A 14,464-nucleotide genomic window follows, 5' to 3' on the forward strand; every position below is an offset into this window, starting at 1 on the left:
TAATAATAAATTGCATCATTAGAAGCAAATATTGATGTCGAGGAAGACGAGTGGCGTTTTCGGATAAGGCAAGATGAATGGACCAGAAAAATTTGGATATTTGGATAACAAAATTGATGAAGATTATTAAAAGTTGATGCTTAAGAAGAATTTATCATATTTATAATAATAAAGGATATAGCTTTATTTATATTGAGCATACCAAAAATTTTATAATTCTACAGTTTAATATTTTTTTATGAAGATTTGGTAAAAATTGCGTGATAGTTGGAAGCAATAATTGATGTTGAAAACGAGTAGTAATTTTGAAGAAACCAATGGAGCGAAATATTAGCATATGAATTCTTTTTACATCATTTTATTTAAAATAGTTGTATTTTATTAATTTTGATTTATACCAAAATTGATATATTATTAGTTGTTTCGAAAAACACTCTTCTAAGAATTTTAAATCTAAATTTAGTCAATATTATGTCCTCTACTTCAAATGATTCAAAAAAAAAAGCTTCGTTTCGTACGGACCGCGAGACATGTTGGGAAATTTTTGCGAAAGGCAGGGCTAGTCGTATTGGGTAGTTTTTGGAAGAAGAACCGATCATCCGAGTAGAATGATTAAAAAAAACATTTTGCTTATGTTGACGGTGTGTAGAAATGATTAGTTTTTGATGAAGGTCAGGGCCAACAGTTTTAATAGTTTGAATATTTTTGTAAATTTCCAAAAAACTTGAAATTTTCGATTTTTTTTTTAAATTTCTGAAATTCTCAAAACTAAAAAAAAAACAATTCTTTACGATATAATCTTTCAATTTTTCATAAAGTGATCACAACTAAGAATAAATGTATCCCAATTAGAAAGAAAAACCATTAGGCTTAGTACAACATCTTATAGAACACACCTAGTTAGTTCTGATTGCTGTTCAATATACATAATACATATATACATGATATGTATCACATATTAAAAATTACATTTTCGGCATAATTTTTGCTTACAATGAATTTTTTATTAATTTTCTTTCACCTGTCTAAGAATGGTCCATGTCCGCATCCATCCACTCTAAGAGAGATGTGTTAAGTGTTGATGTCGATGTCGATGACTCATGTGTACAGAATCTCGCGTCATACAATAATACGCCAGCGAGTGTCCTTCGCGGACACCAGGCACACACCGACAGATTTATATAAGAATTAAATACTTTTTTAGAGTATTGGTTACATTTTGCTTTTTATCGAGTTAGACAAAAAGCGGGAGAAGTGGTTTTGCTGAATGTCTTGCTATTTTTATTGTAAAATTAGATAATAGATTGAGACTAGACTGGGTGGATTTGGTGTGCATTTGAATGCAAACGTTAGGAAATGCTCTGGTCCTAGTATAAAGTAATAAAACCAGTTAAATTACACCTTGATAACAAACTCCTTAGATTTAATTCCTGGTGTCCACTGAGTATTATCAGATTTTTTTAAATTACAAATTTGATCTGCAGAATTAAGAATAAATTCTTTAAAAATTAGGGGCCGATTCTGTCTTAAAATAGACCAATATTATGGCAAGGCTATATTTTGCTCCAGTTTTCATACAAAATTCTACTAAATACTGTCAAAATGCAACTTCAGTATGTGTTATCAAGCAAAGATGCAGTTTGCTAGGTTAGGTTTTCTATCTAAAAAGCCTGACTGCACCTATGTGGTTATACATAGGATTTTGACAGTTTTTAGTACCACTTTATATGAAAACTTCTTCATTATATAGCCTTGCCATAACATTGGTCTATTTTATGGCAAAATCGGCCCCTTAGATTCTGTAAACACTTTTGTACCTATATAGTGTTTATATTGGTTCAATAACTTTTGCATACTTATAATAACCTTGATTGAATTTTAAAATTCTATACAATTTTTTAAGATCCTGTAAATTGTTGTAAGATTTTATTAATTAATACTAAGTTTCATGTAGAATTTTTCACATTTTTGTACATACAGAAACAAAAACTTGATTATAAGATATTGATCTACTACATCAAACAAATACTTTTCTATTTTAATTTTTCTCCTTGTGTTTACATCAAAATTTACTAGAATTTTACTTACATCAACTTACAAGTAATGAATATTTTTTATTAGTGCTGAATTTTTAGTGAGAATTATCTTGATGTCAAAGTTCAGATTGCTTATTTGTTCAAATACACGAAGAAAAACAATTTTAGTTCAACTAAATTATTTTTCTAAGATACATGATGCATTAATATTATTCCAAGAACTACTACATCACGTTCGACACGTATTATATGCGGTTTTACAACTTTTTGCTTTAATGGGAATAAATATACTCATTCATCATTGCAGAGAAAAAATTGACGCAATCTGTATTTACGGCATAGGCATATAATAATTAAGGAATTTGTTTAATTTATAATTGGCAGATAATTAATTTTTAATCTTCGGTTGTTTTTACAAGACTTGGGATAATTAATTATCTTTAATAAAACATGGCTGATTAAATAAATCAATATGAAACTATTGAGACGTCTTTTTTAGAAAAGTGTCTTTGGGTCTCAAATTAGAATTTCAAATATTATTTCAATATCAGAATAATTGGATAGCACAATAAATGAAAAATTATTCAATGCCCTATTATAATTTTATTGAGCCAATACAGGATCCGGAAAAATGAATATTTCCATTTTTTCAATTTTTTTCAATTTTCCATCTCTTTGACCTATGCTCCGCTCCAAACAAATAACATTTATTATTAATATGTCCTGCACATATGCAGGGTTTGTGATTTCAACGGCATTTTCATTCAGCCGTCAAAATTTCACAAGGGGTTGCTTTTCGGAAAAAAGTGACTCATTCTCAGGCAGTGTCAGAGGTCGACGTTATACTGACAGCTGAGTCATGGCGGTTATTTTAATAAAAAGAGGAAAATATTTGGAATAAATTGAAATTGATTATTTATCGGGATAATTGAAATATGGCAGTTGTAAACACAAGGTAGTTTGGTTATTTTGGAGTCACCACTCCAAAGATATAAAGGTAGCAAATGTGGTATAAAATATTCATTGGTTTCAGTGAATTATTATGGATAGTTAGGAATTGTGAATATTGTTAAGCCCAGGCGAAAGCTTCTTTTATAACTAATTTATTTGGCCCTATAAACAAGTACATTACCCAAGCATTCGTTACTTAGCATGTTTCTACTATCAATATTTCCTCTTGCTCAAATTTCAAATTGTCATTTAATTTCATCAAAATAATTTACTCATTTTATTGATTTAAATTAGGCTTAACTAACTCACTCCACAAATAAATTACCGAGCTGTTGCAGGACATAAATTTCTAGTCACAAAATGACAAAGACCATGCCAGCATACGATCGTTTGAATTAATTCAGAGGGTTGATAGTTGGAAATCTATGCGTCATACATTTAATAGACGTGTACCCTTTTTTTGGTCTATGATAGATTTTCTAGGGATGACGTAATTTTCAGGGTTGATGTGCGTGGCGTGCTGCACTTGCTAGGTTTCCGTAGTCCTTGGAATTTGATTGCGTTTTTTCCCTTGAATGTGATTTCTAATGTTGTATTTTCCACTTGAGTGTGGAGATTTTTTTAAGATCAAAGATAAAATTATTAAAAGCGATAAAAAGTTATATTTACTAAAATTTTTCGCATATTAAATATAAGTCTTTTGTCCACTGTAATTGACAAAATTTGTTCCATTGTCCAATTTTTCTGTAACTCTCTTAAAGGCCTAGACCATTTTTTTTAAATATAACTCAGATTTGCAATTTTATTGATTTTTTTATTACAATGTGTAAAGATAAATTAATTGAAAGCTTGAGGTTTGTAACAAAATCTAATAATATTTTTCACATGTTTATTAAATATAACTCTTGAGTCTAAGCACAAGGAGAACCTCAGGATTACTTTTATGACAATGAGATTTTGATGAAACTTTGCACAGTGATAGAGTTGATATTCAAAACGAACACCTTAAAATATTTTAGGCTTATGAGGAGTAGTTTAATTAAAGATTTGAAAATTGACCACAAACCAGAATCACTAATGAGCCAAACAATTTTAAAAGGTCGATTCTAGTGTCAGAGAAGTACTTTCAGCTAGTTTTAAGTAATTTGTAAAATTCTATGGTAACATTTTAGTACAAGTAGAGTGCGCATTATTCATAGTATAATCAAATCTAATTGGCATGCTGAATTACAAAGTCATCATCATTAAAACTTTATTCAGAGCAAACCACAAAACAGGAAGACGAAAAGAAAACATAGAATTGCAATATATATATATATATATATATATATATATATATATATTATATTGTTGTGTATTATCCGTTACAAAGTATTGCTCAACTTATTAAGTGCCAAATTACTTCCCCGACGTCCTACATTGTATATGACCAAAACATCCGTATGAGGCTTTGCACAATATTAGTACCACATGTGTATTTGTGGTCATTTCCGTCGTTTGTAGCCGAGTATATCCTTTAGTTTGTAGATTGTCGTAATATCAGTTGATTCATTCATTAAAACTTTTTTCGAAAGTCGTTTATGGACTCGCTTGACCAAGGATTGACGGGAAATTGAAAAAAAAAATCTTCAAGTTGGCATTTGTAATGCTATTTCATCCATATTGGCGGAAATTGTTCATAGGAAATTGCTAAATAGGAAAAAACTGATTCATCAATATAATGGATCGATCAAATTAGTTAATTCAAGTATGAGCAAAGTTTGATCAAACCCCTTAGGCAAAAACCAGAGCATTGTTTACACACTTGTTTTTTAAATTGCATTTGCAGAAGTAAATCTGTTTACCCAAGATCAAGAGCAGAAGCGTTAAAACAAAATTTTACTCTTTCAATGACTATGTTTTATGCAATTCCAGCAATTGCAACTATTCATTACCCATGGTGAAATGTCCAATAAGAATTTCATTTGTCTTCTTGTTTAATTGCATTATAACATTTAAGACAGATCAATGACTCGCCTTGTGTACATTTCGAAATGCCAGACCTATTACTTAGATGCAATGACACACCAAATCATGATTAATAAGTAGTTTTGTTTTATTAAACTAATGTTTACTACAAATTCTTTCTGATTGATAAAAATGCGGCACAGACGATGAGTAATGCTATTGTGCATTGAGAAATGTTATAGTAGAATTCCGAAATGTTTCAAATCTCGCGATAAATGTATAGAATCCGTCGTAGGAAAAATTCCGAAATGGGAATTAGAAGCTTATTGGACTTGGAAAATAAATTGATAAAAATTCGTGAATTCATAATAAGGTAGATGTACATGGAAATTGGAATTAATTTTCCTGCACCACAATGGTGTTATTACCATTGACAAGCAATTAGCAAATTCATTGATCATTATGCTCATCATGATTCGGATGTTACAAAATGTTGTGATTAAATTAAACTTTTATTGTCGATCATGAATCATATACCATGTCAAAACGGACAGTAACATTGTCATCAATTTGTAGTGATAAAGATACACATGTTGTAAAGATAAGATCATGATACAATTAATTAAACAATTAAGCCGCACCCTCTCAGACCGACTGAGTAAGCGCGCTTACTCAACTAAATGTTGAGTCAAGTGTCATTAAGTGTCTGGTGAAGTTGTAAGAATAATACTTTCAAAGCGCCACACATTGAAAAATGAATAATTTAAATCATTCCAATTAGTGGTGTATGGCATCCTGATAAAAAATAGACTCTTAAGACAAATTGCTGGAACTTCTCGTACCAAAAATTATTTTTTTTAAAAAGGATTCAATTTTCTTTTAGAACTCTGTTTGTTTGAATTTTTGAAAATCTCGATATTTTTTATACTTGACGGAGATCACCCCAGTGGGCTACTCCATTTTAATGCATCGAAGGGATGCTTCTTCTTCAATCTTCTAATATGTGATGCTTATAATACGGGAATTAATTTGGGGTTATTGTGGTTGATGATCTTGTCGTGATGAATTCCACTTCTGTTTTTCACTACCTCCTGGACAGTATTGATTCCTAGATCGTTATGTAGTATTTAGTTGCTGACATACCAAGGTGCATTTGCAATACACCTTAAAATTTTGGATTGATTCCTTTGGATAGATGAATTTGATTTACTGCCCCACAACTCTGCGCCATAGGTCCAAATCGGTTTTATTGTCACTTTATAAAGTAGAATTTTTTTTCTAATGATAATTTAGATTTACCATTAATAAGCCAGAACAGTGACTTCATTTTTCTTTCCATTTGTTTTGTTTTGCTGTTATTATGAGTAATCCAATTTAATTTGGTATCCAAGTGCATTCCCAAATATTTTACAGAAGCAGATTCAGGGATAATTTTATTACCGAAAGGACACTTACCCACCAAGAATTTTAATTAGCACTATTCTAATCAATTAACGATTATCATTCAAAGAGTTTTATATATCAACATATGGATCTTTTATCCACTATAAACCGTGATTTTTTATTTCTTCTGGCTTTGAATATTCGACGACGTCACCATCACGAACAATCAGCCACGCGTGATATTAGTCATCGGCAACGACCATTAAAAAGTTGTTAATGGTTGCGAATAGTGAATTTTACACAATAATAATATTAATAATTTTAATATTGCATAATGAAATTAATTTATGTTTAAAACATGTGTATTATTTCAATTCTACAAAATGCATTTTTTTTAATTTTCAATGAAAGAAGTCAATCATTAATGACTAGATTGTGTCATCTTATCAACTGTACCGATTTTAACACCCTGCTTATATCTCCTACCTCCTCCAAGTGTAATTTCGGCACTTGATTAAAATTGTGCGAGCATGAAATTGACTTGTTATACATCTGCCTATAATTAAATGAAAGTCGAGGGCTCTAGCTGTTGCACTTATAATTAAATTGTTGATTGGAGGCAATAAATTGGCGCTCCCTGAGTCACTTGATAACTTCGATCACAGTAATAAAGGCATTTACCGGTTATCGATAATAATATAACGAGGCTGATGGAATTATGGACACAAAACGGTAGCTAAATGGAACCAAATATAGAATGGAAATAGGGTAAAGATTTTAAGTAATCAAATTTTTTTTTTTTTATTTCTTCAATATCAATTATTTATGTGCAGTTTCATGTAGTACAGTAACAGAATAACTTCTTAAGGGGCACCCATTAATCATGTGAGCTTTCTAGGTTTAGAAGGGGGTTGACAAAAGATCGCACAGTATCACATGGGGTAGGGGGGGGGGGTTTATAATAAGATATCACGTGTATTTATTTTGTACCTGATTTTTTTTTAATCCAAAAATTAAAAAAAAAATATATAAAAAAATACAATTTTGATTCTATATAATAAGTTTTTCTAGATGGATGAAGTTAAAGACTCTATTTTTTTCAAATTTTATGGAATGGAATATATGAAATATTTTTTTCTATTTATAATTTTTTCGTAAGTAAAAATACATGTGATGCTTGGTGGGGGAGAGTCAGGGTAATTTTGAATAGCACCAAGTATCGCCAATGGCGGGGGGAGGGATTATGTATGTAGGTTTGGATACAATTTTTTGACGACGATTTCGGGCGCACGGATTAACTGATTTTTTAACTTCCCTTAGGGCAAGTTATAGTAATCGCAAAAAGAATCGGAAATGAAAATTTTTATATATCTTTACGTTTCAGAAGTTTCTGAACATTTAGGCATACCTTAGAAAAAATGGATGTATGTGTGTATGCGGATACAAATTTTTGTCGACGATTTTGGAAACACGGATCAACCGAATTGATTAATTAATTTAAAATATATATATATACCTTTCATTTGACTATTTCATTAATATAATATCTATTATAGTTAAAATATCTTTATATAACTCTTCAGTCTTCTTTGTCTTCAATTTCCTTATTCGATTCGTATTGATAAGGAGGCGTGCTGATTAGCCTTTGGTGAAGGCAGGTCTAGCCGTTCCGAAGATTCGGGGCAAAAAGTGCCAAAAACGGTAACTCAGTTTTTAAGAGAAGGGGGCGTCCAATTTTAATAATTCAAAAATCATTTTACTTGTATTGACGAGATGAAGAATTGATCAAATTTTCATGAAGTCAGGTCTAGCGGTTTCGGAGATCTAACAAATAAAGTAAAAACAAAATGCCATTTGGCGGTCAAAATGAACATTATGTCTAATGCACATCAAATTATCAGATATTTATATAAAGATTTTAACAATAAGTATAAATTTTGTTTACATTCCTATGGGTTCCGTACCAATGTTTACGCGTTAGACGGCGACGCGGCGCTTACCCGCTTCGGTATTTTGCCTTTATACAGTTAAAGCAGTACGATTGCTTTGAAAAAAAGTTCAGAATTTCTAAAATATTTTAAAGTAAATGATATAAGATAGAATGATGTAATATGGTTCGAAATTCTATTAAAAGTTTTAAATCATTGATCAACTTTTATTGATTATTATTGATTATTTTTAACTACTCGAAGTTTGAACTGCGGTACGGGAAGTTCCAGCAATTTGCCTTAAGGCACGATGCCTTAATTGCCTTAAGACAGAATTCCACTTACAGCTAGTTTGGTTTGTTTTCAAAAATAGTAGTTTGGTAACAGCGCCTCCCCCCTGTGCGCCTCTTAAGGATGCGCGCCCATAAGGATGATCTATCAATAATTCCTCAATCTTCTTGATTAAGTATTAAGTAATTGAGTACTCTATGAATTATAATTAGCAAAATTTATTGAAAAAATGAAGCGTGTCGCTGAAATTAATTGTTTAACTCAAATTATTATTATATCGATATATTATTATTATTATCCCTTACCAAGCCCTGTTCGTGATGGAATGGTGTATAACCGCTTTTGTGAATGGTTCGAAGTAATAGAGGAGTATCCTCACCTCAGAGCAGTCGCTAACTCCGCACTAAAGGACGTTTGCTAGCGACCGGGCAAGGTCTTATTCTACATGCTTGCCGTGTATTTGTTCGATACTCTCTCTCTTCATACTTACTTGTATAATAATACTATAAGGTGACTGCAGCCAAATCAAATGCACGACTAATATCGATGTTGGTGGTAAAAGATTTCTTTATAAACAAACCAACCAAGAAGAAGAATTAGTGCTATCCAAGGTTTTTGCACTTGCGTGTTAAAAAGGTGTTCTAGAAATCAACTAGAAACACGGATGGTTTAGCCTAGAAATAGCAAGATCGGAATAAAATAGTCGACTCTATATAATAAGTTTTTCTAGATGGATAAAGTTAATTGAAGCCTCTATTATTCAATACAGTTTTCCTATTTATATTTTTTTCTCTCTTAAAAACAGCACATCCTATATGCCAGAAACGTAGCACTTACTTATTCATAAATATTTTTTAACTTCCCGCAAGTTATAGTAATCACAAAAAAATTGAAAATGACAATTTTTCATATATCTTTACGTTCCAGAGGTTTCTGAACATTTTGGAATACTTCAGAAAAAAATAATGTATGTGTGTGCGTATGTGTGTATGTGTGTGTGTGTGTGTGGATACAAATTTTCGTCGACGATTTCGGGAACACCGTTCATCGATTTCAATTATTCAACAAACATTTGATTCATATTAATAAGGAGACGTGTTCATTAGTTAAATTATATTAATAAAAAATTATTAACTATAAAAAATTATATATCTTTACGTTTCAGAGGTTTCTGAATACTTTGGAATACTTTGGAAAAAATGTATGTGTGTGTATGTGTGTGTGTGTGTGCAGATACAAAATTTCAACCGGTTCAACCGATTTCAATAATTCGAAAAGGAGACGGTTTCAATAATTCGAAGAGGAGAGAATTTCAATAATTAAGGAGACGTGCTGATTAGTTTTTGGTGAAGGTAGGTATAGCCGTTCCGAAGATACGGTGCAAAAAGTGCCAAAAACGGTGACTCAGTTTTTAAGAGAACGGAGCGTCCGATTTTAATCATCCAACAAACATTTTACTTGTATTGACAAGATGAAGAACTGATTAAATTTTTGGGAAGGCAGGTCCAACGGTTATAGACACTCAATATAAGTTAAAAAAATGTCATTTGTCGGTCAAAAATGTTTATTGGACTTATCGGCATCAAATTATCAGATATTTTATAGAGATTTACATAATGTGTACACATTTTGTGTAATTTTTTTTGGGTTCCGTACCAAGATTTTTAATTACGGTACAGGAAGTTCCAGCAATTTGCCTTAAGGCACCCACTAGTTTTATTCTTAAGAACATCACATCCTACATGCCAGAAACGTAGCAATTACCTATTCATAAATATTTTTTCTAGTATATATTATATGTAATTTATTTTTTAAGGAAAATTAAAATTTTGTAATGATCATCGTTAATATTCTTATTTCATAAAAAATGGTTTTTTACACAAAAACCTGATTATGGAACGTATCTAATTCCTAACATAGCGTTGTTATGGCAACACTATATTATCCTTCTTTCTAAAAAACTAAAAACCTTCTTGGTTCGTCACGACTCAATCTTGAATCTATTATTAATTATTTTGTCGTGACAATTTTTTACCATTTTAATGATGAAGTCATAGTATCCGCCTTACCGAAGATATTTCTAACAAAATTGGCACAGTTGTTCTGTTGAGCGTTGAAAAGTAGGTACATAGTTGATTTCTTTGTCGCGGACTTTCTACAAGCCTGTTATTGCTATTAGAGCGCGATTAAATTATGTGTTCTGGTATGTAAAATATTATTGAAAAATTTAATGGAAACTGTTTAAATAATCCAGAGCAGAGTATTAAATGATATTGTAATTATTAAGCATATCATCCTAAATTAATTTGTAAGTAAATTGAATTAAGGAGCTGGCGTAAGTCTTGAAACAGTTGCACTAGTAACGGATTTCAACAATTTTTATTAATATGAAAACTCGTTTTTTTCGTTTACTTTACTGAAGATTTTGTACTCTTCAATTCAATTATAAGGTTCAAATTTATATAAAAATTATTCAGGTTTTCTCTAAAAATCATGCTTAGTACTTACTCTTTTAGTTTTTGTATGAAATACCTAAAACCATTTAAAATTATTTTGTTAATTAATTGATTTAATTTATATTTACAAAACTTTCAAAAAATACCTTGACTGCCTTCCAATTCATAGATATCTTTAATATCATTATTCTTCTTCCCAATCTTTTTAGTCCTTTTACTTTACCTTTGACTACATCATGTAGAAGGAGGCACTTTCTTGGGTCCAATTCAGTTTCCTTCCCTTTTGATGATTGTGCTAAGTAGAGTATCTTTTGAGATTGTGCTCATGAGAGTATACGAAACATTTTCTGAAAACCCATGTTTTAATTCTACTCTTTATTTTTAATATATACATATGTGTCCAAAATAATAAATGTATCCTTTACCCTTTTCCAGAGGAAGCACGCAAAACAGGCAGCCGGGTGTTGCTCCATTGCCACGCAGGAGTCTCTAGATCTGCAACAATAGCAATCGCCTATGTTATGCGTTACAAGTCTCTGAGCATGATCGAGGCATATAAACTAGTCAAAAACTGCAGACCCATTATTTCGCCTAATTTAAATTTCATGGGACAACTTCTAGAATTGGAACAAAGTCTCAGGGCATCTGGAAGTTTGCAAAGCACAGCAGAACCAGAAACGACAAAATCCTACCACCAATGCAGGTGGAACCAGACTGATAATGTTAGCAGTCCTGGCTGCAGCGTTTAGAAAGGATTTAGTCAGTATGTATAAGAGAATTTCAATCATCAACAATAATTAATGATAGCTATGATTAGTTTGATGATTGGAGTTTGATATCTAAAACTATATTGGTTGTTGTGGATCTGTTTTATTTACCTTACAAAATATTCACATATTTTTTTGTGAATTAAATGGTTTTAGAACTTAAGAATAATATTAAGTAGTGAAAATGATCATTGGTGCATGTCTGTAGGCACCATGAAAATTGTATATATTTAGAACTAGGAATTAGATTCATATATTGTTTATATAAAAATATTATTTATTTATTTTGTAATTTATTAATAATGTTTCGCCCCAAGTGATGTAACGAAGCAAAAAATTCACACGCTGCATCATTCATATGAGTATTCTATCAATATTGATGAAAGCACATGACAACTAATATTAAATTATATATCGCACATGAATTTTAGGAACCATTTTTAAATGCTATGAAATATAAAATACTTATCTATTGAATTGTCACACAATATGCGTATCTTGTAAAATCTAGTCCAACTTGGGTGAAACGGCTGTGTTTATATATTATATTAACGGTTTATTGTGGCTATTTTAGAAATAATTAAATATGATAGTATGTCACACTACTTCTTAAAGAAACATTTGTTAAAGTATTGCTTGTTAAAAGTTTATAAAACTTTAGAAGTGCTCAATTATATTAGTTGAGTTGTTAGAAGAATTCTGCATATCTAACTACAAATCCATTTTGGATATGTTTATATTTATAAATTGTACTTAACAACAATGGACAAGCGATATTGATTTTAACAAGTATGAATTGAAGATTAAGGTTTCTATTGAAGGTACATTAGATTAAGAATTATTTAATGCAACCATGAGGTAGATTTTGTGCCTTTATACATCATTGACCAATAATGTATAATGTATAAAATTTAATGTTTATAAGTACCAAATGCCAAAGTCGTATAATATTATTAAGTATATAATATTAGTGCCATTCTATATCTGATTTTAGATAAATTGGCATTTAATCAAAATATTAAGCGATTAATATAGTATGTATGATAAATGAAAACCATTAACTATGCATATATACACATATTCTTTAATATTTAGAAAGTTTTTTATGTATATTTTTTTGAAAATAAATGTTTTCTGTTGTATAGAGAGTAGTGTTTATGTAGTTGTATCAAGAAAATATAAAACAAATAATGAAAATAATCAATTTTTTATTATTCTCGCTTTCAGTATTTTTACATCATCACAAGGTCTATCATTTTTATCACATTCCACAAGTCCTATCCTTTTAACAACATTCATTCCTGAGTACACTCTTCCAAATATAGTATGTTTGCCATCCAACCACTGTGTTGGAGCCAATGTGATAAAAAATTGTGAGCCATTAGTATCAGGACCAGAATTTGCCATAGAAATAATTCCTGCACCGGTGTGTTTAAGTTCTGGATGAATTTCATCTGGAAAAGTTGGGCCATAAATTGATGAACCTCCTCGGCCTGTAGCAGTGGGGTCTCCACCTTGGATCATAAAGTCTTTAATAATTCTGTGGAACTTAACATCGTTGTAATAACCTCGACGAACGAGTTCAGCAAAGTTTCTACAGGTATTTGGTGCATGTTTCCAATATAATTCAATTGTTACTTCTCCCATACTGAAATAAATACGAATTAGTCAGTTTGAGGTTATAGTATTATAAAGATCCAATGTTATTGATGGAATTACGTTGTTTCTAAACTAACAATTGGAGGTTGCCAAATTTTATCAGGTATTCCTGATGCATTTCCAATACTCAAAGTCATATTTTCACTAGCTTTTTTAATTATTAATCACTATATTAATTTGTCTATTAGAAGCGCCAAGCTCATCAAATGTCAAAATACTAGTAGCAAGTACGAAACATGCAGCGCCTCTATGCAAAATCGTTCCAAATTCGTAAGGAACTACGTAGTGACTACCGGGTTCATATGGTTCTGTGTTAGATGTCGCCACCGACGTAAAACGTTTGACAGTTCTTCAACGACAAGGGAGTATATTAAGTATATACTCATATACTTATTATATTTATTTATTATTATGCTTATTTATCTAGGCTCATATATACAAACGGGGATTACTGGGACTATAATTACTATATAAAAACCGATATATAAATGTATATATGTATTTCTAAAGAAGCCATTATTATATATAAAAGCGTATAAAGGAATCCAATAAGATTTCTAGATTCATAGAGGCGATTGCATGCAGCGCCTCTATGCAAATTGTTCCCAGTTCGTGAGGAATTAACGTCAAACATTTGACAGTTCTTGTGTAAAAGGAATCCAATAAGATTCCTAAGCCACAGATCCACTGATTTATATACTGTTTTTTCCATCATTATATATGTGATAGCTAGGCCTTGGTTTGTATGGGAATTGGATATATAATTTATATATCGATTTTTTCTATCATTATATATGATATATACGCCTTATTTGCATGGAATGGATATGTAAACGTATATAGTGATTTTTCCATCACTATATATGAATAAGCAGGCTTAGTTGTATGGAAATTGAATATATAAATGTATATATTGATTTATACATTATTAGACTTAAGAACTCGATATATAAATGTATATAATTATATGTATCATATAATAAATTATTATATTATTATCATTAAATAATATATATTTAAACGTTGTGATTTTGCTAATTGCTTAT

The 14,464-nt window shown here is 30.6% G+C and overlaps 2 protein-coding genes across 6 annotated transcripts in view; one reads left to right on the top strand and one right to left on the bottom strand.

The window, feature by feature from the left end:
* Positions 1 to 14,464, top strand: part of LOC113383732 (dual specificity protein phosphatase 10-like) — a 252,983-nt gene that overhangs the window by 208,656 nt on the left and 29,863 nt on the right. The window contains exon 6 of one of the 5 annotated variants that reach the window (XM_026621981.1): positions 11,428 to 12,006. The exons of the other annotated variants lie outside the window; for them this stretch is intronic. Coding sequence (XP_026477766.1) covers positions 11,428 to 11,741 — 314 coding nt within the window. The 3' untranslated portion in view covers positions 11,742 to 12,006. Of the gene's footprint in view, positions 1 to 11,427; positions 12,007 to 14,464 lie in introns of those variants that run through there. 5 annotated transcript variants of the gene reach the window in all.
* LOC113383744 (peptidyl-prolyl cis-trans isomerase-like 1) lies at positions 12,960 to 13,630 on the bottom strand. The gene is made up of 2 exons (XM_026622000.1): positions 13,479 to 13,630; positions 12,960 to 13,407 (listed from the first exon to the last, which is right to left on the bottom strand). The coding sequence occupies exons 1-2, from the start codon at positions 13,553 to 13,555 to the stop codon at positions 12,960 to 12,962; spliced, it is 525 nt and encodes a 174-aa protein (XP_026477785.1). The 5' UTR covers positions 13,556 to 13,630.

Source organism: Ctenocephalides felis, unplaced genomic scaffold (assembly GCF_003426905.1).
Source record: "Ctenocephalides felis isolate EL2017-DRISC unplaced genomic scaffold, ASM342690v1 CF-g0.4_SCAFFOLD_03570, whole genome shotgun sequence".
NCBI lineage: Eukaryota > Metazoa > Arthropoda > Insecta > Siphonaptera > Pulicidae > Ctenocephalides > Ctenocephalides felis.

What these genes read in the sequence shown, in the direction of transcription:
- LOC113383744 (XM_026622000.1), bottom strand. Translation starts at nt 13,555, where the DNA reads ATGACTTTGAGTATTGGAAATGCATCAGGAATACCTGATAAAATTTGG. An exon ending in ATTGTTAGTTTAGAAACAAC is followed by an intron (nt 13,408 to 13,478) that starts GTAATTCCATCA and finishes TATTTATTTCAG; the next exon opens with TATGGGAGAAGTAACAATTG.